The sequence below is a fragment of the Polyodon spathula genome, chromosome 28, assembly GCF_017654505.1.
Source record: "Polyodon spathula isolate WHYD16114869_AA chromosome 28, ASM1765450v1, whole genome shotgun sequence".
Lineage (NCBI taxonomy): Eukaryota > Metazoa > Chordata > Actinopteri > Acipenseriformes > Polyodontidae > Polyodon > Polyodon spathula.
Genome location: NC_054561.1, coordinates 537227 through 560923, shown reverse-complemented (window position 1 = coordinate 560923; position 23697 = coordinate 537227). Strand labels below are relative to the sequence as shown.

The following is a 23697-nucleotide window of genomic DNA, read 5'->3' as shown; positions in this document are numbered from 1 at the left end:
GGACCATTGCCTTGAGTACGAGCACAGATATTCCAAAGTAATGAATTTTGCTTGCAGCAAAGCACGTCAAGTTATACTGCAAACAGTTACTTTCTAAAACGTTAGCAAAGATTAAAAAAAAGAGGCTAATTATGGCTTTAAAACACAAATCTCTTATCTCAGATGTGTACAGCTGCTGCTTGCTGGGCTGTGCTGTAAGTCATTTCTCTTGACTTTTGCAGTATTTGAACCCGGCGATAGTGTATTAAACCACGGCGCCACCAAACCCTAACCGTTAGCAACAGATTTTTCTTTTCTTCCAACTTAATGTTTTTGTTTTGCAAAGAAGCTTGAAATCTCTGCCATTCTGGTGTGCAACAGATCATTACGTCATTGTTGTTTTGGTTTGTGGTGTTCGTTACTGGTTTGCAAGGAAAGAATTCAGCGTCTTACAGGAAACAGGGGCAACAGGTTCAGTCTTTGTGGGGGGCGGCTGCAGGTATGAGGTTTGCACATTACTCTACGGTATACAGTTGCCATGAATATACTTTAGTACTTTTTAAAATGGGTTTTCATGAGTCCATCTGTTTGCAAAATTCCTAGATTCTATCTCAATGTACTTTTCTGGGTTGTAAATTACAAGCTCTTCAAGGTATTGGAATCTAGGTCACAGAGTCCTGCTTATGCATGAGATCTGACTTCGGGATTGGTTGGCATATTGAAGGCTACAGTATGTCTTGAGTGTTTTAACTGAGCATGGACATCAGTGGATTTCAGTCATGTTGAACTACTTTTTCACATCCATGTGTGTATGTTACTTGCATCCTAGTACTATATATTTCTATGCTACCACACTAATGCAGAATTAGAACAGTTCTTTGTTTCCCTTCACTACTGTTTGTATGTCATGGCATTAATCTCATCTGCCAACAGAGCCCAACCATACATAGGTCATATTTAGAGAGATCTAATCAGTTCTGTTGCCCTTGGCACAGACTGCAATAGTAATTGTTGGGCAATTTAAAACTAACCTGTCTCCCAATTTGATATGATTTATATAGGATGTGTGTAAAAAGTAGTTCTGTATTGTCTTCCTGTTCTGTCTGTATATTTATGTGCGTGTGTGTCTATATATATATATATATATATATATATATATATATATATATATATATATATATATACACATACACACGCACATAAATATACAGACAAATTTTGTAATTCTCCCAAAGAGCTACAAGACCATAGCTCCTGTGTATCAAAGACGGTATATTTTTTGCGTGTCACAGTGTACAGACCTTGACATCTTGCACAAACAAACACTAGTAATTGCACTCCCTAGATTCGACAAGACCAAATAGGAGTTGATGCCAGGTTTTAATGACTTTCTATAACCACTCAATGGAAACAGATCACATGGACTTTCTTCTCCACAAAAGAATCAGAGCGTAGAAACGACTGGAGAATATTGACAAGATACAGAATGTTCCGGCTGGAGAACATTGAGTGTTATCTGCAGGGGCTGCAAATGGACGTGGATAGTGAATGGCATGTTCATTAACAACGATGATCAGGGGTTCAATTGTGAAAAAAAAGGTTCTGGGTCTTATAATTAAGGAAGAGGGATAGCATTTCTGACTTTAGATCTAATGACCTGACCTTGATTTACAGTTGCTTCCATATACGCTTTGCGTGGGGATCAGGGTTTCGTGCCTTATTGCTGGTGTCGCTAGCTGCATGCCAACCTTTGCCCAGCTGTGTTTTTACATAATCTTTGAACAATGCCAGCAGCGGGCTGACTAATCTCAACAGTACGATGACATTGTAGTTCTAGTTTTTTTGCCGTTTGGAGTGTAACGAAACTAGTAATCTTATCCTAACTTTATCCTAGAATGCACTTTTTATATTCAGTTCATGAAACAAGAAAGCGTTATTTTATTGTACGTGTGATAGTTATTTTTTGCAAAAACATTTTTGTTGTTTTTCATATGGTTCATCCTTTGAAAAGTGTATTATTCTCGCCTGTCAAACAAAGATACCTGATCTGGTGCAATCTGCTACAAATTAACCCCTAACAACAAACATGACTAAAAATAATAATATATATATATATATATATATATATATATATATATATATATAGATTATATATCGAAATTAAACTAGTTGTAAAGAAAGATGTCTAAAGTCTACATAAACAACTTCGTCCTATCTTGTGAACTCTAGAGGCCCCACCCCCCCCCCCCCATGGGGGGGGGGGGGGGGGGGGGGGGGGGGGGGGGGGGGATCTTGAGGGGGGGGGGGGGGGGGGGGGCACAATCACAATTCACCTGATCAGTTTGTTTATAGCCCTAATGAGAAGCAAGTACACAATATCCCGTATCAGTGCCCCGGAAGCAGCTTGTTACTGACATTATCATCCAAGCTTCCATGGATTGAACAATCAGCCACATTTTTTTTTTTTTTTTTTAAGAGCAAATCTTTCTTCATTCCTGCTGCAGTCTGACTCATGCTGTGTCTCAATCAACCAAAATTTGGCTAAACAAAAATGTTCCTTGCGGAAGTGAAACTTTCATGCAGGCGTGGCTGTTTGTTTTTGCGTCTGCTCATGAACGACAATCAGTCATTTTGTCTCACTCAACCTGGGTCAAAGTGTGCCGCCCCACATCCTTAGGTCCGGACCCGGGCAGAAGTTTCAGTGTGAAAGGGTCTGAAGTTGTCATAACAATATAGTTCAAGACATTTTAAATAATAGGCATATATGCCAGTTAAAAATGACAAAGTACCCGGTCCACAAATGAGGACACATCATGGCTTAAATAATCACACTATAAATTAATAGTGCCATAGACTTATGATGCAGTAGTGACATGTTAATCACAGTGACAACAGTCAATCCCCATAGAGAATGGTGAAACACTGTAAATGCACAGTGCCACCTAGGCAATATTATTTTGCAATTTTTACAATTTTTTTTTTTTCTAAACCGGCTCATCACAACACAGTTCACCCTCCTATTAGAAATCTGTTTAAATCAAGCTGTTTTTAGTGCAGATGAATGCTTCTCACAAGCAAAATCAGTGTTTGTTGTGTAACATCTGTAACTCTTTGCATACCTTATTAAGCTGCTTGATAGTAGGGACAGAGATAAGAGCTAAATAAATAGACAGGGTCACATATCGTCGCCACTGTCAGACAAACACTGTGTGTGTGATAATACTGAGCGTGCTGCAAAGAACGTAATAAACTAGGCATGATGCCAAGGTTAGGAGCAGTAAAAGAGTGCTAACCAAGGTCATAAAATGAATTTTCTTACCCCTTGTAAGTGTACAAAGCAGCGTTGTGTGATGCACTGCCGGTACGAATGTGAGATGAGGTTAAAAGCTCTAAAACCACGAATGCAGACGAGCCCAGATCTTTTGCATCTTCTGAGTCTTTTCTAGCATTTGTACCTCGATTTGCAGTTTACAGATATTGCAAAAAAAAAAAAAAAAAAAAAAAAATTAAATACAATTGAAGTATAGTTGCTTCTACTTCCTGGTACAAAATCACTTCCACTTTCAATCTGATGGCCTTCCTCAAGATTTGAGATTATATCCTTTATATACCTGCCTGCATGAAAACCTCTGGGGGAGAGAATTGCAATTTTTCAGTCAGTAATCAGTGATATAGAAACAGTAGGCACTCGTGTGAAACTAGACTACATTGTGCTTTAATGTGGCATCTTGAACAAATTTTAACATGTGCGGCTTTGTGTTCCTTTTCTCTTACTATTTTAAATGATTTGCATGTGTGGTCTGTTAAAGTCATTAATTAAATTAGACAATCGCTAATTTGCCTATTTTGACAATATTCCAGGATTTACAGTTACAATGGTTTGATTTCATATGCACAAAAAAAGTCTGAACTACAGAAGCAATGGGGTGTTCAAATACATCTGTCTACTGTCTGAGGAGCTATGAGGTCTTAACTGGCACCCGACTTCAAAACCTACTCTCTAGAGCAGGGTTTCACAATCCTGGTCCTGGGGGACCCCTTGTGTCTGCTGAGTTTTATTCCAACTGTTCTCAATTATTTAAACCCTTAATTGAACTATTCATTAGCTTAATTAGACCTGTTTTAATTGTTTTCAGCTTTTAAACAGTTGGAAATTTCAAGTTCATCATACAATTTTATAAGCAACTTGAAATTGGCAACTTTTTAGGAGCTGAGAACAATTAAAAAGGTCTAATTAAGCACATTAGATCAATTAAGGGTTTGATTAAGTAATTGAGAACTCAGTTGGAATGAAAACCAGCAGACACAGGGTCCCCCAGGACCAGGATTGGGAAACCCTGCTCTTGATTACTGTCAAGAGAATCAGACTCAACTAGGCAGAAGGTCCCTGACCCCTCAACAATCATTCCTTCTTACACAGAGCAGATGGAGATACCATATGGAAGCTCCTTCTATCATTGTGTCCTTTTAAAAAGCTACATCTAAATCTGCATTTTCTTGAATGCATCATTTAGTGTGCTTTACCAGAGCCACAGCTTTTACGTTGCTTTACCGTACTTCGATTTGCCATGCCTTCAGTATGCTATGACTGTGCTTCACTGCACATTGATATGCTTTTGCCATGAAAAAATGATTACATGTAATTGCATTATAAAGGCTGGCTTTCATGATATGAGAAGCTATTAATGGCAATAGCTTACAGCACTGTCCTGTAGCTTCCTCTGCAAGTAATTGCTAGGTTTCCTTAGGCATTAGCCTCTTGCTATTTTGCCTTGCATTTACTGGTAACTTGTTCAAATAAAACATAGACCTCAAACATCAAAGCCTTACTTTTTTACTTGATGCCTTCAATATTTTAGTATGGTTTAAGGGTTATAGACTGAAATCATTTAAGGTTCAATAGAGCCTGTAAAAATAGAATGGAATTGCACAATGCATGTATGTTTAGATGCACACATAGTCAAAAGCATATGGCTGAAATTGTTAAAGTAAGAATTAACATTGTTCAGAGGGCTTCAGTAATTCGCTTACATAGTAAGGTGTTCAGATAGCTTGTGGTGATGACAGGGCTGTGGCTGTGCGTTTGCTGGATGCAGCCTTCTTGCAGGGGAGTTTGCTGTCAGCAGCCTGGTTGAGTGAGTTAATGATCTGTTTTAGGTGAAAGGTGTTAATTAGGTCTTTGATCTCCAAAAGCAGGTCATGCCCTACCACGAGGGATGAGTTAATCCCTGGATTAAACGATTTATTCCCAGGAAAGCAAATTAAAGAAACGAGTATGTGAAAATGGATTCTGCCCAGCATGAAGTTAAGAGATATATATATATAGTGTTCCTAATCTAAATATAATTAGTAATCTATCATTAAAGCATATAAGCATAATTCCTTCCAGGGTAGGTGCTGCTGGCCACCAAAATGGACTATTCATTTTTTAAATCTATTTTTTATTGTGAAAATGAAACTCCCCCTTGGCTAAAAGGTCTGGGAGGTAATTGTGCACAAAAAAAATACATTTCAGCAGCGGAAATGCCATGAAGCGAGGACTTTGATTGTAAAACTATCTCCCGGGATGAATGGATTTGGTTTCATTGTTTGTTGCATTTCCTGATTGCGGTTCGATCCTGGATCTGTTAACATCTAACAGTCTAGGGAGAGAAGTTCCATTTTCACTATAGCAACTGTTTAAAAATCTAAATGACCCAGTTGTCTGTTTGGTGGTCGGCAGTGATTTAATAAATGTGGAATAAATGTAATTACCATGCAGTGATACTGCCTATTAGACCTTTACAGCTTTGTAAACACTTCATTTTATGGTATCCCCTGGAGTCTTCATTGGAAACACTCTTATTGTGAGGAATCTGCTTGGACCATTTCAGCTTAGTTTTCGCAAGCCAATTAAAGTACCCAGCTGACATTTTCAATGAAATATGTACTTTACAAAAATATATATATATATTTGGAGAGCCCAATTATTTTTTAACCCTGATTTTTCTCCACAATTAAGAATGTCCATTTAGTATTTTTTCCCCTCACTGCAGCAATTCCCGGCACAGCTCAGGTGAACTGAAGGTCCACTCTGAGCTCACTAGGTGCCTGGCCGGTAGGGTCCTCTGTAGGGCGATGAGGAGAAACAGTCCCTTCTGGTTTTGCCTCCCTACCAGTTGTGCCACTCTGGGACTCCCATTAATACAGCCTTGGAACAGTTGTTTGTTTCCTTGACTACTTTGGGACCCCTGAATATATACTTTAAGACTATACAAAATGCTAAATATAAAAAAAAAATCACACATGTAAAAGAATCAGGCTTTTATTGATGTCCATAATTTCTCTACCCAAATGGGTATGTGGTTATTACCAACTATATGGTAATTATAGAAGTACTTGGGTGCTTCGTAAGGAAATGTCATCTTATTTGTTTTTGGCAAAGTGAAAATAATACATTTCCAGGAGCAAACGGAGGCCACACAAGTCTCAAAGCAGCCTGATCAGTGCTGAAACTCTCACGAGTGCCATTCAAACTCAGATGCATGTTACTGTACCAGGAAAAAGCTGATAACCACAATTAGAGGTTAAATCCCAGCAAATGGGTACTAGTCCCTTTTTTATTCCATAGGATTTTTTCCTCCACTCTTGGAGGCTCGCTGGTGCCCTCTTGTCTCAGTGTTGGAGTTGCAGGGGAGCTGCTTGTTTTTATAACCCGCAACAGCTGAGCTTGATCCCCCCCCCTCTTGACTAGGGGAGAGGCAATGAGAGGCGCTGGATTGCACTGGCAGCGGTTCGATGTCAAGGATATTTTTAGCCGCCTCCTTTGATGCCATTAGCTACAGAACCAAGGGACGGTGTTTTGCGACAAACAAGCCCCCCCCCCCCACGGCCCCCCCTCCATCCCCCTCCTGCAGGTACCCACGGGGTTTGTCTTTTGCTAAAATTTTCTTTTGTGCAGTAAGGAATCCAGACATGTGATTTGCATGTGAAGTCCTCTGTAATAAAACATGTACATCTGACAGCTGCCTTTTCATTTGCTACTACTAGTGTCGACGGAAAAGTAAAGGATTTGGTGAGAGGGCTTCCTAAACACAGAAGTCACTATATAATATATATATATATATTATATATATATATATATATATATTATCTATATATAATATATTATAAAATATATATCCTCTTCAGGTCGACCGACAGTACAATCAAAGTGCATGACCCTGAGATGTGATGAGGGTGAAGAGTTGGTCACTAGGTCAAAATGCTCATCTTCTGCAAGAATGGTTTCAAGGTTTTTACAGTAGAATACGATCCCATTTAGGGTCCTGCTGAGTCAACATTGTGTGCTATACAATAGAGCTGCTGCAGCCAGCATGATGAAGAATGGGAAGCAGTTCAATAAGATTCTTGCCTCAAGAATGGCAGACTGTGTTTCCACCTGGTGGATGTCAGTCAATACAGTCACAGATCTGCATTGCTTTACCTCACTGCTCAATCCCACATAGCAAATATTATGCATATAAGACTCCCATTGCATAGCAGTGTGATCCATTCCTGGTTTTACTACATACTATTCCATTACCCTATTCACACTGCCTAATAATGTGCAACCTACACATGAAAATTAGATGGCCGTTCAAGTCATTCGCAATCAAGTTTCCAACACTGGTCGATCATGCATTATTTAGGTAGTGTATAGTGTACATGTTTTCCTAACATCCCCCTGCTAGGTTTTCCCAATGAAAGTAATTTAAGGTGTTGCTGGAAAGGCAACATTGCCCCCCTGTTGTAGGGATAGAAATAAGACTCATGTTGCAGAGCGGGTTGATCTATTCCTGGTTTTACTATGAGTTTCATAAGACATGCCTGAGCTTGTTACCTTGACACAATGTGGCTAATCAAGCTTATATTAAAACCTGGAATGGGTGAAACTGCTATGTAATGGGAGTCTTATTTCCATCCCGGAATTGAGTATTCTTGAATTTACTTATTTAGCTCCCTCTGTGGATATACCTGTTGAACACAGGGGACGTTGAGAGCCCACATACCTTTGACATCTGTATTTGCATTCCCACTTTGACATAGGGTTTGTGCTGCTGCACTCTGCTACTTGTAATAATTAAAATGACAGGCTTTTTTTGGCAATCCATGGGTAGTAGGTGGCTGAGGATTATGCAACTGTATAGGAAAAGGGGCTTGATAAATCCAGATGTATAATTAATAAGAATAAAGCCAAAACTGTGTTGTGTTTGTCTGCAGGGAATTAAGCCAGACAGCTTCTTTAAGGTGAAGGTCCCTGAACTGAAAGAGATAATTGAGGGGTGCATCCGCATGAATAAAGATGAGAGGTAATGAAGCCATTGTTTCTACATTCATACTGTCTAATAGAGCTCTTGTATGGGAGAGAATGAATGCCCTATTCAAAGGTTTTGTATGCCTTCTCTTTGGTAGTTAATAATGGGGGGGTGGTGGAGAAATTCCTAAAAATTTTTAATAGGAATATGTGGGATTATAAATGAGCTGCAGTAATTTTCAAAGTTGTAATTAATCAGAAAAGCAAAGCATTGTTAAAACTAACGTGTACGTTTTAAATTGTTATTACTGTTATAAAATATCAACACTTAGAAACACTGCCAGATTCTATCCTCGCCTACCTGTTGTGAGAAAGTAAACTTTTATTGAAGGCTTCTTGCTTGAGTTTTTGTTAGCTTGTTCACTGATCAATGATTCTGTGGCCTCTAGGGTTTCTAAACAGTATAACCCTTAGCGCATGTCGAAAATCACGCTGGAACCTCACGGGACTCCTAGGGAGATAGTGTATAATGTTAAAGAAGTGTCCTGTTATGAAATGGCTTTTCTTGTCTGGTACCTGTAGGTACACCATTCAGGACCTGCTAGAACACTCCTTCTTCCAGGAAGACAACGGAGTTCATGTGGAGCTGGCTGAGGAGGATGACACAGTGAAGTCGGCCCTCAAGCTGTGGCTCCGAATGGACGACACCAAGAAGCTTCATGGCAAATACAAAGACAACAACGCCATCGAGTTCCTGTTCGAGCTCTACAAGGATACAGCAGAGGAGGTGGCCCAGGAAATGGTAGGAAACGCAGAAATGGGTAATAAAGTACACGGCAAGCAGAAGCATGAGTAAGCACTGGAAAGCACGGAGTGGTACGGTAAAGCATATTAAGAAAAAAAACATGGGAAACCAAGGTAAACTGCGGTGAATGCAGATTATAATCATGGGAAAAGCATGGTAAGAAGGGAAGAGCATCAGTTGAGGGATATGGTCAGAGGTGTCACACATTCAGTTTAATAATCAATACAAAATTGCGTGAACAAAAACAGGACTGGAAGGAACACTTCTGTCTTTCCACAGATTTGTTTACCTGTTTGCAAAATGTTCCACGGTTTTGTCTTAGTTTAGTGTTATTTAAAAAAAAATTTGCACTGTGCTTTACCAAAATCAATAGTTCCAGAAACACTATAGTGTCCTTAAAACTCTAGTGTTTTTGGACAGTAGCATAATTGTTTTGTTTTTTTTTTTACTTAATTTTTCTCTGCTTTACCACGGTTTCACTATGCTTTTTGTACACTTTTTTCTAGCTTTCAACACAGTGTACCACATTATATTTGTATAAGGGGGTCTCGAGCAGTTTTAAACTCAGTAATATGCCTGTATTGACGAGCTCTGCAGAACATGCACTCCTCGATGGGAAGTGTTACACAAGCCTGTAAGCTTTAGGTTGAAGGAATGTCATGTGTTTAAAAATATAAGACTCTGGAGCTCATTAAAACACTGACCTATTGTCCCCTATTGGATGTATGTCCTATTGAAGGAGGATCGTTTTTAGTGAGCTTTGGCAAACAAAGAATGGAAGATGATGCTTGTTTGTCTTTTTCACATTGGCGCTCTATTTTTCGAGCGACAGGACATCTTAGGACTAATCTTATGTGATGGTTAAACTAGCAGGTCCAAGGATGGAAATAAGAATCCTATTGCAGAGCAGTTTCAGCCATTCCAGGTTTTACTACAAGCTTGATTAGTCACAGTGTATAAGTAACAAGCTCTGGTGGGTCTTATTAAACTTGTAATAAAACCAGGAATGGATCAAACTGCTCTTCAATGGAAGTCTGATTTCCATCGCTGGCTGGTTGTATCTTTTATACAGTAGCTGTTTACTGCAGTGGTAATTGACAGAAAGCACACCACAACATTTGTGACTTCCCTTTCCTTAAATTAACCTTCTGAAATGTCTTTGCTGCTTTGTAATACTGCTTCTTAATGTTTTATGAATATTTTATAAATATATAATATATGCTTAATAACTGTTTATAAAGTGTCAATAAAACATAGAGGGTTTATAAACATGCAATAGTCATAGACAGAATTACAGTTTTATAAATGGGACAGTTTTTAGCCACCTATTTTATTTTGGGATGTTTAAACGTAATTCTTACTACGGCTATTGCATCTATAAAGCGTTATTAACACTCTGTAACCTATTTAAGCATATTATATATTTATAAAACTTTAATAAGCAGCACGTTAATATAAAGTGTTACCATTTTTCATTAACTCTTCATTTGTTTTTCTCCTTTTGTATTTTTAAACCAGAGTATAGTGGGAAAAGAGTTTTGACCTTATCTGAGATAGTACTTGATTTAAATGTGTTGACATTATGAAGGCTCTCGGGTGTCTTTAAACAGGCTAAAGTAATCAAATGAGCATTGCAGAGTGCCAGCTGTAAAGCCTTTAGCGAAACTACCAGCCCCAGCTGTACTTGCAGCAGTGGGTGGTTACAAAAGACATAGGGCTTAATTCTCAAAGCTTTTAGAATTGTCATTTTTTTCCCCCTTTCAGATAAAAATTGTGCGACATTTTGGAGTACATAGACCATTGTGTCCTTTATGTACTGTCCTTTATGCTTTTGTCATTTTTTTTCCTGTGCTTTGGCAGGTGGTCCTGGGTTTTGTGTGCGAAGCAGACTACAAGCTAGTGTGCAAGGCCATCCGTGACCGAGTGACGGCCATCAAGCACAAGCGCGAGAAGCAGAAGCGACTGCAGGAGAACCTGAAGAAGAAAGAGGAGGAAGAGGAAGAGGAGAAGCATCAGAGCCTCCTGAGGACGATCGAGGAGATGCGCTTGTCCCAGAGCCCCTCCCAGTCCGAGGGTGGAGCCGTGCCACAAGTCCTCCCCCCTGGCCCCGCCCCCTCTGCTGCCATTGGCTCCTCTGACTCTGGCATCAACGCCTCCTTCCTGCCTGAGGCGGAGGAGCCCGAGGCCAATCATCACCAGCTCTACCTCATCCGCCACACCAGCTACTCCTCTGCCACGTGTAAGCTTGAAATTACCTCCGTTATGATGTCTGTCTGTCTGTCTGTCACTCTGAACATATTTTCTCCCAGCATCTCTCTTCGACTCCTAGTCTCCAATTGACCTTTCAGATTGCATTTGGGAATAATCCAATTTTATTTAAATTGCGATTACTCTGAATATTCCAGTAGAGCCGAGGCAAACAGTTCAGTAAACAAAATTTTGGAAATAAAAAGCTGCATTTACTGTATAAGGAAATGTTCGAATTATTTAAGATGAAGGCATCAGCTACAGTGTTTGTCTCATTGACTTTGTGTTTTTAAGACACTGTGTTTTTTGTGTTTGTTTCCTTTTGACAGCGGACTGCGAGACGGACGGCTACCTCAGCTCCTCCGGTCTGCAGGACTCCAATGACGGGTTGCAGAGGCTGTGCAGCAACAACTCCGTGGGAGAGACCTCCAGCAAGACTCCCCCCAGACCTGCCCTCCGCTTCCCTTCGGTATGTAACAGCTCCATCTCGGGGGGGGGGATCCTCCATATCGTCTCCATATAGCCGGCGCTGGAGAATTTTGCAGTTATATAAGTCTTTCCTGGATCATCTCCAGCAGGCAGGCTGTGTAGCAGCAACAGCTGAGCTCTGGAGGACACACACATACCCACAGCTTTCTTAACAAATGCCGGACAGCAGATGCTACAGCAGCGGAAGTCGTTTAACTCCATCCTCATTTAAAGGATGTTTGACCTTAATAATACAGGCTGGTCTCAGAGCTCAAGGGTTTTTTTTTCAGACCACTCCCTTGCCCCATAACAGGAAGAGTGGTTTCTCCAGCCCAAGACTCACAGTCATTTGTAATTGTCAGTGCTGGTGATAAAAAAAAAAAAACTGTTTGTGTTAACACAGCCTGGCCACCTTGTTATGTAGCATCTGCTTGACGTATGTGATATTATTTAAATACTGTTCTTTCCCAATTTCTGGTAGACTGTTTGCAATTATGCTTCTCCAACACCTTTTCAGTGCTCATGTGTCTCATAACATGATCAATCGAATTCAGGGCGATGCCAAATCCAAACATGTAGACAGGTCCTTAAGTAACCAGGGGCTGTACAGGACACACACACACAAAAAGCTGTTGGGTAAGGCGGTGAAATCAAGTGTTTTGTTTTCTGTTTGCATTCCCCAGAGCATAGCAGTGAGTCTGCAGTCAGACAGAATGTCATCTGGACCTATTAGCGGATTCTCCTCTCCTGTAGACAGGTAACCACTGAATTCTTTCTTCTCAAACTGCTATGACCTTCACTCTAAAAGACATGAGCTTTTTACAGCTGCTTGAAAAAATACTGTTCTATAGTAGATTGAAAACAACCAATACTTTGCTTGAAAACCAGGTAGTATGTAATTTCAACTTAGATATAACTTAGATTTCAACTAAAATAACTTCAAGATAATAAGTTTTGCTTGTCAGAAACATTTCTAATCTTGTTGAGTGTGTAATTATACCACTAAGAAGAAGGAAACTGAGAGCATGAATAATGACCGGCTTCCTTATACTGAAGGGTTTTTAAATGTTAATGGGTTTCAAATGGTGAAAACATTTTGTAGGATCTTGTGCTCTTCAGAATTAAATCACTCTTCTGAAGCGTATGGCAGCTGCCTATGACTGTCATTCACGGTGTTGTATATTCTTGTAAATTCACTCAACATAAGTACAGTTTCGTACATTGAGTAGTGAGTCTTATTTTATTAATTTTAATAATTTAGTAACCCTTGACTTTAAAATTACTGGATTGCATTCTGAATAGTTCATGGATTCTATGGGAATGTCAGTATATTAGTAAAATAATTGCTCAACAATTAACTCCAATGGAAATAATTGCTTTCATCTATTAACCACATATTTTTGGTATCGGTAAATACATTTAATATCTAGCAAAATACCGAATAGCTATTTTAATGCTTTTGGGTTTTGAAATACTCTAAAAACAAACCGTAGTGTATATAGTTTATATATGTATAACGGGTAAGATGTGTATATAAAAAAAGAACTCATGGAAAGTTTGTGTTCTCAAAGTCCCAGATAAACTTTTTTAAAGCGCCTACCTAAAAAAAAAAAAAAAGAAACACTACTGTGGTCCTTTGAAAGAGAATATAAAACAGAAATAGCTTTGTAAAAACCATGCTGAATTACATTCAAAGAACAGTACGACTTTCTAAAGCTAGAGTTCATGATTGTTTACTTGTGAGTGGGCACGAGGAAACAAGATCTAATGCGTCTTTAAATAAACTGTAAGCTGATGCCAGAGAGAGAATAGGAGAGAGGAGAAAGGAAAGGTGTTTGACTGGCTGGAGTGGCACACTCCTCACAGGCCTTGCTCCTGTGTCTTCCACAGCTACGCCTCTGATGTGACATCAGGGATGAGTGATGGCTACGAGGGGTTGTCTGCGTCTGAGAGGAGCGTAAAGCCGCAAGTCAAGCGTGCTGTCGGAAAGCTATTTCGACGGAGAGCGCGATGCAGACTGCATATTATCAGTGTAAGGCAGCAGGCCACAGCCACCTTTCTGTTTACAATGCACCTGTTTTTTGCGGAAGGAAATTATAATGGACCCTATTAAAACAAAACTTTTTTTAAGAAAAATACAGTTTGACTGTTCTAAGGTGTTCTTCAAAAAGCCAGGTACAGTCTACAAACGGTTCCCAAAATACCAAATTCTATTTCTGTTGGGCCTTATTTGACAGCTCACAATTCATGCATTTGTCACACACTCATACACACCCTGCTAATAACATATATTGCTACAAAAGATTACAAGACACAGGAAGTGTACAAGACACCTACAACCTCCATATGTCATCCTTATCAGGAGTCCTTATCAGTAACTTTCCAGAAGCTTGCCTTTACATTGCAAGCTCAAATAGAAGAAAAAGAAACCCCTCAAAGCATAGCAACATATAAAAGAGAAAAAAATTCTAAAAAACTACACCTTATCACCTTCTAACATTGTACAGTGTAAAGCGAAAGGTTGAGCCCTGTTTCTCTGGAATGTTTTCCTGATTTCTCCTCTCTCCTTCCCGCACAGGTCTCCGATAAAGTGGATCGGGTGGTGGAGTGTCAGCTCCAGACGTACAACAACAAAATGGTGACATTCAAATTTGATCTGGACGGGGACAACCCAGAGGACATTGCAGCAGTGATGGTGAGAGTCAAATTTAAGATGCTGTCTTTACTCTTTATCAGTGGCTAATAGGGACACCCCCGTCCCATCTGCTTGCATCAGTCTGCGTGTTCATTTGGGTGAAAGTCAGCTCGACCTTTTTCCTGAACAAAGGACTGCCGCAAGGCTCAGTACTCGTACCTATGCTTTTCAATATCTACACAAGCAACCTGCCACCGACGAAGTCACGCAGATTTGCCTATGTGAATGACCTTGCCCAGGCAATGCAAGCAGCCACCTTCAATGACATTGAGTCCACCTTGAACAAGGATCTAAACACCATGGAGGAATATTTCAGGAAATGGAGGCTCAAGCCAAACCTCCACAACATTCCATCTTGATAACAGGACTCTAAGCGCTCCCTGAAAGTGATCTTCTGCTGCAACTCTGTGCGACATGACCTCACTCCGGAGTACGACCACCTGAAGAAGGTAGCCGCCAAGATGAAGACATTCCCGTGGTAACAAAGGCCCACTGTATGCATACACACACACACACACATACGCACGCACACGCATTCTCACACTCACACCTAACAGTGACTGGAGACTCTTTCTCAGTTTCCACTCTGGTGTGTTTCAGGTGCACAATGAATTCATTCTGCCGTCAGAGCAAGAGGGATTCATTCATCGGATCCAGGATGTCATTAACCGCTCCGAGGCCCTGATGAAGAAGGAGCCTCCTGAGATACTGGAGACAGAGGGAGAAGCCAGACTCCCGTACCTGAGTGGGGTCGGCACACTATCCACTTCCCAGGTCTGTGGCCTAGGCCTCATTTACAATGGGCTATTGTATCCCAGAGGTATTCTTACTAGTAGAGTACAGCGCTGGCCAAAAGTTTTGCATCAGCCTATTGCATGAACTAATTTTGCTTCATAAACTTAGATGAAACTTGGTGAATAATGTTACTTTAACATATTGAATTACATACCGCTTTGTAGTTTTCCCATATACTTAACAAAAACTGACAAACTTTTGAATGCTAACGTGAAATACTGTACTACTAGTATGGCTTCCAGTAGACTTTTGCAATGTAATTTTGTAGTTTCTTTGATTGCATGCTGTTAAATAAAAGATCTAAAATTGTGTTCATTTAGTTGTTTTATTTTGCTTATGTCTCAATCCTAAAATTCTAGCTGATGCGAAAGTTTTGACCACAGCTGTAGATTCTCTTCTAGCTAACCTAGTTGTCCTCTCTTAGCGGGACCTCACATTCACATCTGAGTTACTTATTTTACAATTGTAAAAGATAGATACTAATAGCGCCTTGTGTTTCAGTTTGTCTGAATGGTGTTTAAACTCTAATTGAAAGCTTTCCTGTGTTGCAGCCCGACCTGCGTGTGCATGAACTGTCCCGCACCCTCTCATCCTCATCTTTGCCAGGTAAGGTATTCTGGGAGACTATTTGAATTTAAGTTCATTAGTTTGCAATGCATTACACTGAACCAGCAAATGAAATGCAACCACCAGTATATAAAGAATATATATATATATATATATAAACAGCTTGGTGTGAAATCTTTATCGTAAGGTCAGATTATTATTATTATTATTATTATTATTATTATTATTATTATTATTATTATTATTATTATTATTATTATTATTATTGTTTTATTTTCTTTGCTTTTCAGAGTATGGGTTTGCCAACCCCAGCCAAGAGATGTCTTCTCCAATCAACCATTATGTAGACAGCCCTCTGTCTGAGCGGGACCCCTGTATCGGAGCAGACATTACCTCACACACTCAGCCTCTGAGGCCCCAGCCTCACGCTTCTGCTCCAGGTACAACAGCCCTTTGAAAAAGAATAAGTATTGTGTTCTTGTAAACTTTTTAAAGCTTTCACTGGAGGTCTGAGTGACTCCTGCAAAAAGGAAGCAGTCTAAAGATCTTGGCAAGGTATTAACAACTCCTTGTGTGCGCTAGGCCCTTATTGCTCAACACAGCGCCATATCTCAAAGCTAAAGCTACCAACTCTGTGAAGCCGAAATCCGGGACATGTCTGGGGAGGGTGGGGGTGGCGGCAGCATCGAAACCTTATTCTTTTTATTAACCCTTTAAAACCCTGGATCTGTAGCACACATGCAGACAGGGCAAGCAAGTCAAGCACTATGTAAGTAAGAATGTTGCGAACATGCTAGAATATAAAATGTTTCTTTCTGTCTTTATATAGTCATTGTTTTAATGCATTGTCATTGCACGGACAGCTCCATTCTTTGTGCTGTGTTCGAGTCACGCTGTGTTAGCTCTGCATGATGAGTCTGGCACTTAAAACAGTACCCGACTCTCTGAGTCACGTCGAAGCCACAGACGCGTGGTGGAGCTCAAGTCAAGCTGGATTCGAGTGGCATGGCAGTATGGGACTGCACACTGCCGTTAGCTCATACTGATATTTCATTTGGTTGCACCTTTAGAACATTCAGTCTCGCTAATCGGAAACCCAGTGCATGCCACTGCAGAACGTCTAGACATCAGCCACTGCAGTACACTCCACTCAGTACACTCCATAATCGCAATGATGTTAAGCACATATGTTGTGTTTGGTCCTTTAAAGCTGCTATAACATTACAATTTAATGTGAATCTTAACTAGCCTGTGCATACAGTAGTCAATGGAACAATAATATAATATACATGGCAAATATGCAGTACAATCGTGACATTCTGTTCTCTAGCTGTGAGTAGGGTTTTCATTACGAAATTACTTAGCATGTCGTGATTAGGAACTGTTCCATTCTTGTCCAGTATGTTCAGACAGAACGCATCTGTTCGACATGGAAACTTATGTTATGGCGCTCGTAAGGAGTTTTTTTTGTTTATTGCCCTTGGCCAAGTAAACGCAGGAACTTTTGAAAAGTGAGATCTACTGCATGAAAAGGGAGCCTGTCACAGGGTTGGGGTTGTTGTGAAATCACAGCAGGGATGGCTTGAGGCACACGGCTTGTGTAAGTCCAAGCACACGTGTCTGATGTTTAGGCTAAAACAAATGGTCTGGGTGCAAGTGGTCTGTCTTTTGAATGGGCAACCGAGTGTTGTATGTTAAGAGGATGTGCATGTGAGCTCTGAGTCAGAACCAATTTCAGTTCATGACGTCTTGGGTCAATATTATCAGGCCATTTGGTGCTGGCAGTGCTTGCCTTCTTAATAGCACTGATGTTCAGCTCTGTACTAAGCTTGGTTTGTAGACCTGCTAATTAACATTACTACAGTGAACACCAAAGGTTTTGCACCATCCTATAGAATGAACTCATTTAGCTTCATGAAGTCGAGTGAAACCCGCTGAATAATGCTACGTTAACATATTGAATTAAATACGGCCATAGTTGAGAGAGACAATAAAACCAAGATTGAAATTGGATTAGAATCTTAATGCAGGTCCATTTGGAAAGTACGAGGATCCCCACTCTACCAATTTCCTATTTATTAATTTAGTAAAAGATATATATATATATATATATATATATATATATACCATATATATATATATATATAGATATATATATATACACCAATGTTTAAAAATAGAACCCAATTAATTTTGTCTCTGTGAAATAGTCTCCTATTTCCTGCTCACAGTTAAATTTCTTACGCAAAAGTTCATTGCATTTTGTCAGAAAACATCAATGCCAGATGGCAGAATAATAGCTCTGCTGGTCCTGCTCAACCATTCACATCGTATTAGCCTGCATATAAACCGTGAAGAAAGAAAATTGCCCTGCCAGCGACACTCATCTTTCCATATTACATAGAATGTCTGACGGTGAAGTGAAGTGAGCAACGAACCCTGTGTTGGTTATTAATCTTATTCATTAAACATAGCTCTCTTGTTTGATAAATTGAATCGTTTGTGTATTCATTCATCTAAGGGTTAAAAATATTCCCGTTGACAGGGGCACTGTAGTATCTAACTAGTGTAGTTTAGACTGCAGATATGAAGGTCACAAACAGTGCTAGAAAGGACTAGTGTTCACATTATTCCAAAATTGTGTGTGTGTGTAATAAATTGGTTTTTATTTGCTATTCTGTGTCGATAGTGATGATGAACATACTCACCCAAGCTTGATGAAAAAAAAAAAAACTTATTGAAGGCAACAAATATACAATAAATACATTATGTACTTTTATGTCCCTAATTGATTAGAAGGTCATATTCCATGGATCTTGCTAACGTACTTTGTTTGATTATTTTCAGTGTCTACCGGTGTCTACTACCAGACGGGCACGCCTTACCACCCAGGAATGGCTGCCTTGCCTGCATTGGTGCCAGTTAACACAATGCCTGCTACGCAGCCTTACCTCCCACAGGCCTACATTCAGGGAGGAAGCTTCCCCTTGTACCCCATAACGACAGGCTCTCCACAGCACAGACAGACACCCCCTCCCCTATCCCAACTGTCCAGCAGCAACCTCCACAACCCCTCCTTTCCATCCTCCCCCATGTCTACAAATCAGCAGAATCTTTTACACCAGGCTTACCAAGGAGAGAACCAAGGACTGGAGGGCAACCTCTCACCCCAGCAGCAAGCCAGCGTGTGGTCGAACACGACCACCCAGCCCCTTTTCTCCCTGGCCAACGTCCTCTCGCTGGCTGTGAGCGTGGCACAGTCCTTTATGCCGCCCGCCGCCCCCATCGCTAGCCCTCTGCCCCTGGGAATGCCCGCAGCGGTCAGTTACCTCCATCAGGTGCCAAACTGCATGTCTCTACACCAGCCTTACTCCCCAGCCTACGCCCAGCAGCAAGTTCTCCCTCCTGATTCTGTGTACAGTCCCAGGGGGCTGCCCGGTCAAGCAGAGTTTCCCAATCTGTACCAGACCCCAGAGGTGGTCTCTCAAAGCCCGCCGTCCGCAACCAAAGAAACCGGGTTTCAGCCATTATCCCAAGGTTTCCATGGGAACCCAGTTACCAGCGTGCTGCTTGATGCTCCTTCTCCATCTCCACTTATGGGGCAGTCGCACCGTCACATCCCTGGGCTTGCGTCTCCCCTTTTGCCCAGCCCCCTGCTCAACAGGATCCACACCTTCACCCCTCCTCCTCCCCAACTTCCAGACAGAACCAGGATTCCAGCCTCCCCTGTGGAATCCTCTGCCTCCCCAGCCACTGCCCAAGAGACAGCGTGCAACAGTGTAAGTGGTAGCATTCTCTGCATCCTTTTGCATGGGACCTCTTACCGCTGCTTTTGGTTCCTCACTCATCAAGTGATTTTAATGCACTGTGAAATATGGTCACATTGGTTTGTTTACTGCACAGTGAATTCTGCGCAAACTCCCTCTTCTGAAGACAGCAAGAAGCAATTAAGAAATATCTAGTACAGAAAAGAAAGAACTTACCAAGAGGGTGTTGCTTGAAAAATTATACGACTGCTCCAAAACTAAACCACGTTCCTTTGTTTTTATCATAATAGGTGTTATCAGCCAGCCCACAGACTCTATCTCTGCTAACCGAATCCTCGGAGAAAACCGCAACCAGATTATCTCCGATTTGCGAAGGTAGGAGCTATGGAACAAGTGAATAGCCTGATAAGCTGTAATGTCATTGTTGATGTCTTACTTCAGTCCAAATACTGTACGTACGAGTATTTCTCATTTATTCTGCTTATGATATTTGTCATGTTTCCACCAAGCTAAAAAAAAAAAAGTTTATTGAATAACTTAAAATGAACAGAACCTGTACTTGTGCATTACAACTGGTTTCTGTGTCTTTCGAGAAATTAGTGCTGCCATCTTGTGGCCAATGCTGATAGTTTAAATAAATGCATTCCGATGTGTTTAATGACTAGAACTGCACCCGGGTCCCCGTTCACTAACTGTTTTATATGGGAAAGAATACTTTCAAACTGCTGCAAACTCAGCGTGTCACTCTAAAGTATGTGACATTTTAGCCAAATTGTGGTTTTCTGTCTTTTAGGATGTGCATACAGTGGTAACATCATGTAAGCAAAGAAACTACAAAAGTTTACTGGAAGCTATAATATTAGTCCCCTTTTCCAAATGTCACATTTTCAAATTTTCAGTTTTTCTCAGTTGTTCATTAAGTGTATGGAAAACTACAAAGCGGTATGTAATTCAACATTTTTCCGTGACATTAATCAACTGGTTTCATTCGACTTTATGAAGCAAAATGAGTTAATTCTATAGGGTGATCAAAACTTTATAAACTAGCTGTACAGTAGGTTGAGTTTTTTTGCTGGAAATACCTATAATAATACTTATAATAATTCTTGTAATTTAAGCACTCTTAAGCACATTTCAGTAAATTGTTACTGTAGTTGTATCATTGACAGTTTAATACAATGCACATTTTGTAGCAGAAAGCTTTGAAAAATCAGATTGGAAGTACATTACTGTGTCAGACTGCAAATTGGTGGTTATTGATAATATTTTAATTTTCTACCAAAAAAAAAAAAAAAAAAGGTAATTTGTCCAAATGTAGCTGTTTGTTAAATTGCATTTTAAGGGGTCTCAAGCCCTGCCTCTCTCACACAAGTTTCTAACCTACCCACTTCTCGCAGTTTCAGAAGACAGACCCCCTGTCATCGTCGGGAGGTTCCAGGTGACACCGAGCAAAGTCAGCACCCCAGCGCCTAATCCCGGTGCTTCCCTCGCCAAGGAGAGTGACACGGAGAGCAGCACTGAGAACCAGGAAGACTCCCAGGACAGTCTCGCCACCTCCCCAGGCCAGAAAGCCATCGGCTTCGCTCAGCCGGCAAACGATACTGACTCCGACAGCAGCTCCAGCACGGAGCACATCCCTGAGCAGCACTGCTCCGATCGGGCGTCTGGAGATGGGCTGGACATCTCCCCCCAGGGCGTCTCGGCGGACAGCAGCCTCTCGAACGAGGCAGAGACGAAGGCATTGGAGCAGAGCAGCACGCCCCTCAGCGTGTGGCTGCACTACTCGCGCACCACTTCCTACATCAGCAGCGACGACACGGAGAGCGAGGACGATGACATGTGGGAGGAGCTACAGAGCCTCAGAGACAAGTGAGTTACATCTTCGGGTCTTTTTAATAAGCCTGTGAATGGGTCTAGGTGGTGGTCAGGTGTGAAAACAAATATCTTTTAAAATACAAAATAAAATAATCTCCAAATGAACAGTCCCAGCAAATGTAAGTGTCCAACGTGCTTCTGCTTTCGGTGTGTAACAAACACAACCCACAGGGAAACACACTCTGGTGTGATTTTTATAGGACCTTTCATCTGCCACTTTTCCTAGCTCCACTTTCCAACAGAGTTCCCTTTACCCAGAGCTCTGTCCCTGCAATCAGCCAACCCCCAATACTTTGGAGGACAGCTGTTTTTAATGATGGCTGACTAGAGTTGCAGAGACCTGAGCCCTTATGCCTCCTTCCTTCACCAAGATGGCGGCCTATAAACGGAATGGGCATCACGGTCCCGCAGATCCTGGTGACGGAGAACTAGCTCCTGGTTCAGTGTCTCCGTGTCGGAAGGCCGAGTTTCAGATCGGATCCCCTTCAGCCCATCACAGTTCCTGTTTTGTTACTAATAAGACTCCCGCTCCTCCCCCCCCAGACACCTGACAGAAGTGCAGATGCTGCAGTCCATACAGAAGAGAGAGATCGAGGAGCTGTATGAGAGGATGGGGAGGGCGCCCCCGCCCGGGATTGTGTCCCCCGCTACCATGCTGTCAAGCCGTCAGAGACGCCTGTCCAAGGGGGGCGGCTTGCCCCCCTCCCGCCGGAACAGCCTGCAGAGGCTGGAGATCCTGCAGCCAGCAGGTACAATGAGACCCCCCCCGAACACTGTACTGTACACAGCACAGTAGAACCCTGTTAGTTGTCTGTCTTTATCAATAATATATTTGTGTTTATCAAATACTGCATTTGATAAAAGTAAATGTGGTTGCTGCCACTACATCACAGAACAATGTATCTGTGTTCAAGCTGCACTACTGACAACATCAATCGTTGGATTAACCAGTCTTAATATGCGCAACAAAAATCTAGGATTCAATCTTGGGTTAGCCAATCCTGGATTTGGTCGACTCTTGATAAACGCAATCCAGCCTTGCTTGAAACCATAAACACTGCGAAAGAGCTGAAGAGCAAATCCTGGGAATCTTGCAGCTTCCCTTGCTGATTTGTTTCATTTTCTTCAGGTTAAATACATGAAATCATTCAAAATAACAAAGAATTACATTCACGTCAGTCTTACGGGCACCTTCTGGACTTGATGTGTTCCTAACATTGAAGTTCTACCGTGAAACCTGTCTTTTTACAGTTCCCCAGACTAAACGGGTACAATGCTATACCTTCCACACAGAAAGGTTGGTTGTTTTTTTTCCATAAAAGTGAATGACAAAAGCACCTGTACTAAACAGCTACAAGCGTTCAGCTCCTTTGGGCAGTTGATTCCCTGTAGCTACAGATTACTTTTCAGTAGCTGCGCCCTCATGAATGTGTTTTGATTTCCAGCAGTGACCGGGATCATGAGGAAGAACTCTTTCAGTGGGAGCAGCAGTGGGTCGCAGGAGCGCGCAAACAAAGGGGTCACTTTCACAGCGGATTTCAACATAATGGTGAGCTTCCCACTGTTAGAATGGAGACCGCTGCTTAAAACAGCATCAGACCTGGACTAAACACCACCCGGATAGAAGCACGGCTGTCAGTGACTGTCTGTGCATTCTCATCATCTTAAATGACTTGTTATTAAGAAACCATTTGTCTATAAAGACCGCTAGTGTTCTTAACAGGATTGACTACTTAGAACTTGAATTGCGGGCTGATTGAATAGCGTAACGTAAACCCAAAAGTAGGTGCTGCATATTGCAGGTGTTTTCATTTATTTATTTTTGGCCCAAAACCTGCCATTATGGGTCTCTATTTTCTCTCGTTTTCTAACACGTTGTTTTCTTGTTTTCAGTAAAAACTCTCTCTTGACCCCCCTCCCCCCCCTCCCCCCTCCGGACTACCTCAACTGATCTGTGAGCTACAGGGTATCCTAGGCACAGCGAACTGAAAGAAAGTGTTAAGAAGCTTTAAGAGTTCATTGGATTTCTGTTGGGAAAGAAAACGCTGGTTAAATCCCTAGGCATGAGTGTGGACAACTGGGGCAATGAGACTTGAATAGACATGCTTAAAGCTATGATGATTCTAGAAACAGAAGCTCCACTTTTTATTTCATAGACAACTTCTGACTGCTTTAAATTAAAGTTAATAGTTCCAATATTCTTGGAGCACCTTGAAGAGATCAA

At 41.2% G+C, this 23697-nt stretch overlaps 1 protein-coding gene across 5 annotated transcripts; it reads left to right on the top strand.

The window, feature by feature from the left end:
• The first annotated feature begins 7885 nt into the window (after positions 1–7885).
• Positions 7886–23691, top strand: LOC121301967 (serine/threonine-protein kinase WNK4-like). 5 transcript variants are annotated; one of them, XM_041231714.1, is made up of 16 exons: positions 7887–8309; positions 8837–9056; positions 10920–11298; positions 11636–11775; positions 12458–12531; positions 13665–13806; positions 14353–14469; positions 15070–15243; positions 15816–15870; positions 16122–16271; positions 18679–19227; positions 19279–19610; positions 19889–19973; positions 20996–21467; positions 22017–22222; positions 22919–23691. In XM_041231714.1, exons 1-16 carry the CDS (start codon positions 8293–8295, stop codon positions 23080–23082), a joined length of 3276 nt encoding a protein of 1091 aa, XP_041087648.1. In that variant the 5' UTR covers positions 7887–8292; the 3' UTR covers positions 23083–23691. The 5 variants fall into 5 exon arrangements, with proteins under 5 accessions (XP_041087647.1, XP_041087648.1, XP_041087646.1 ...); XM_041231715.1 differs by having other exon boundaries at positions 7888–8309; positions 18679–19610; positions 22919–23022; positions 23367–23691; XM_041231713.1 differs by having other exon boundaries at positions 7886–8309; positions 18679–19610; positions 21002–21467.
• Positions 23692–23697: the final 6 nt, after the last annotated feature.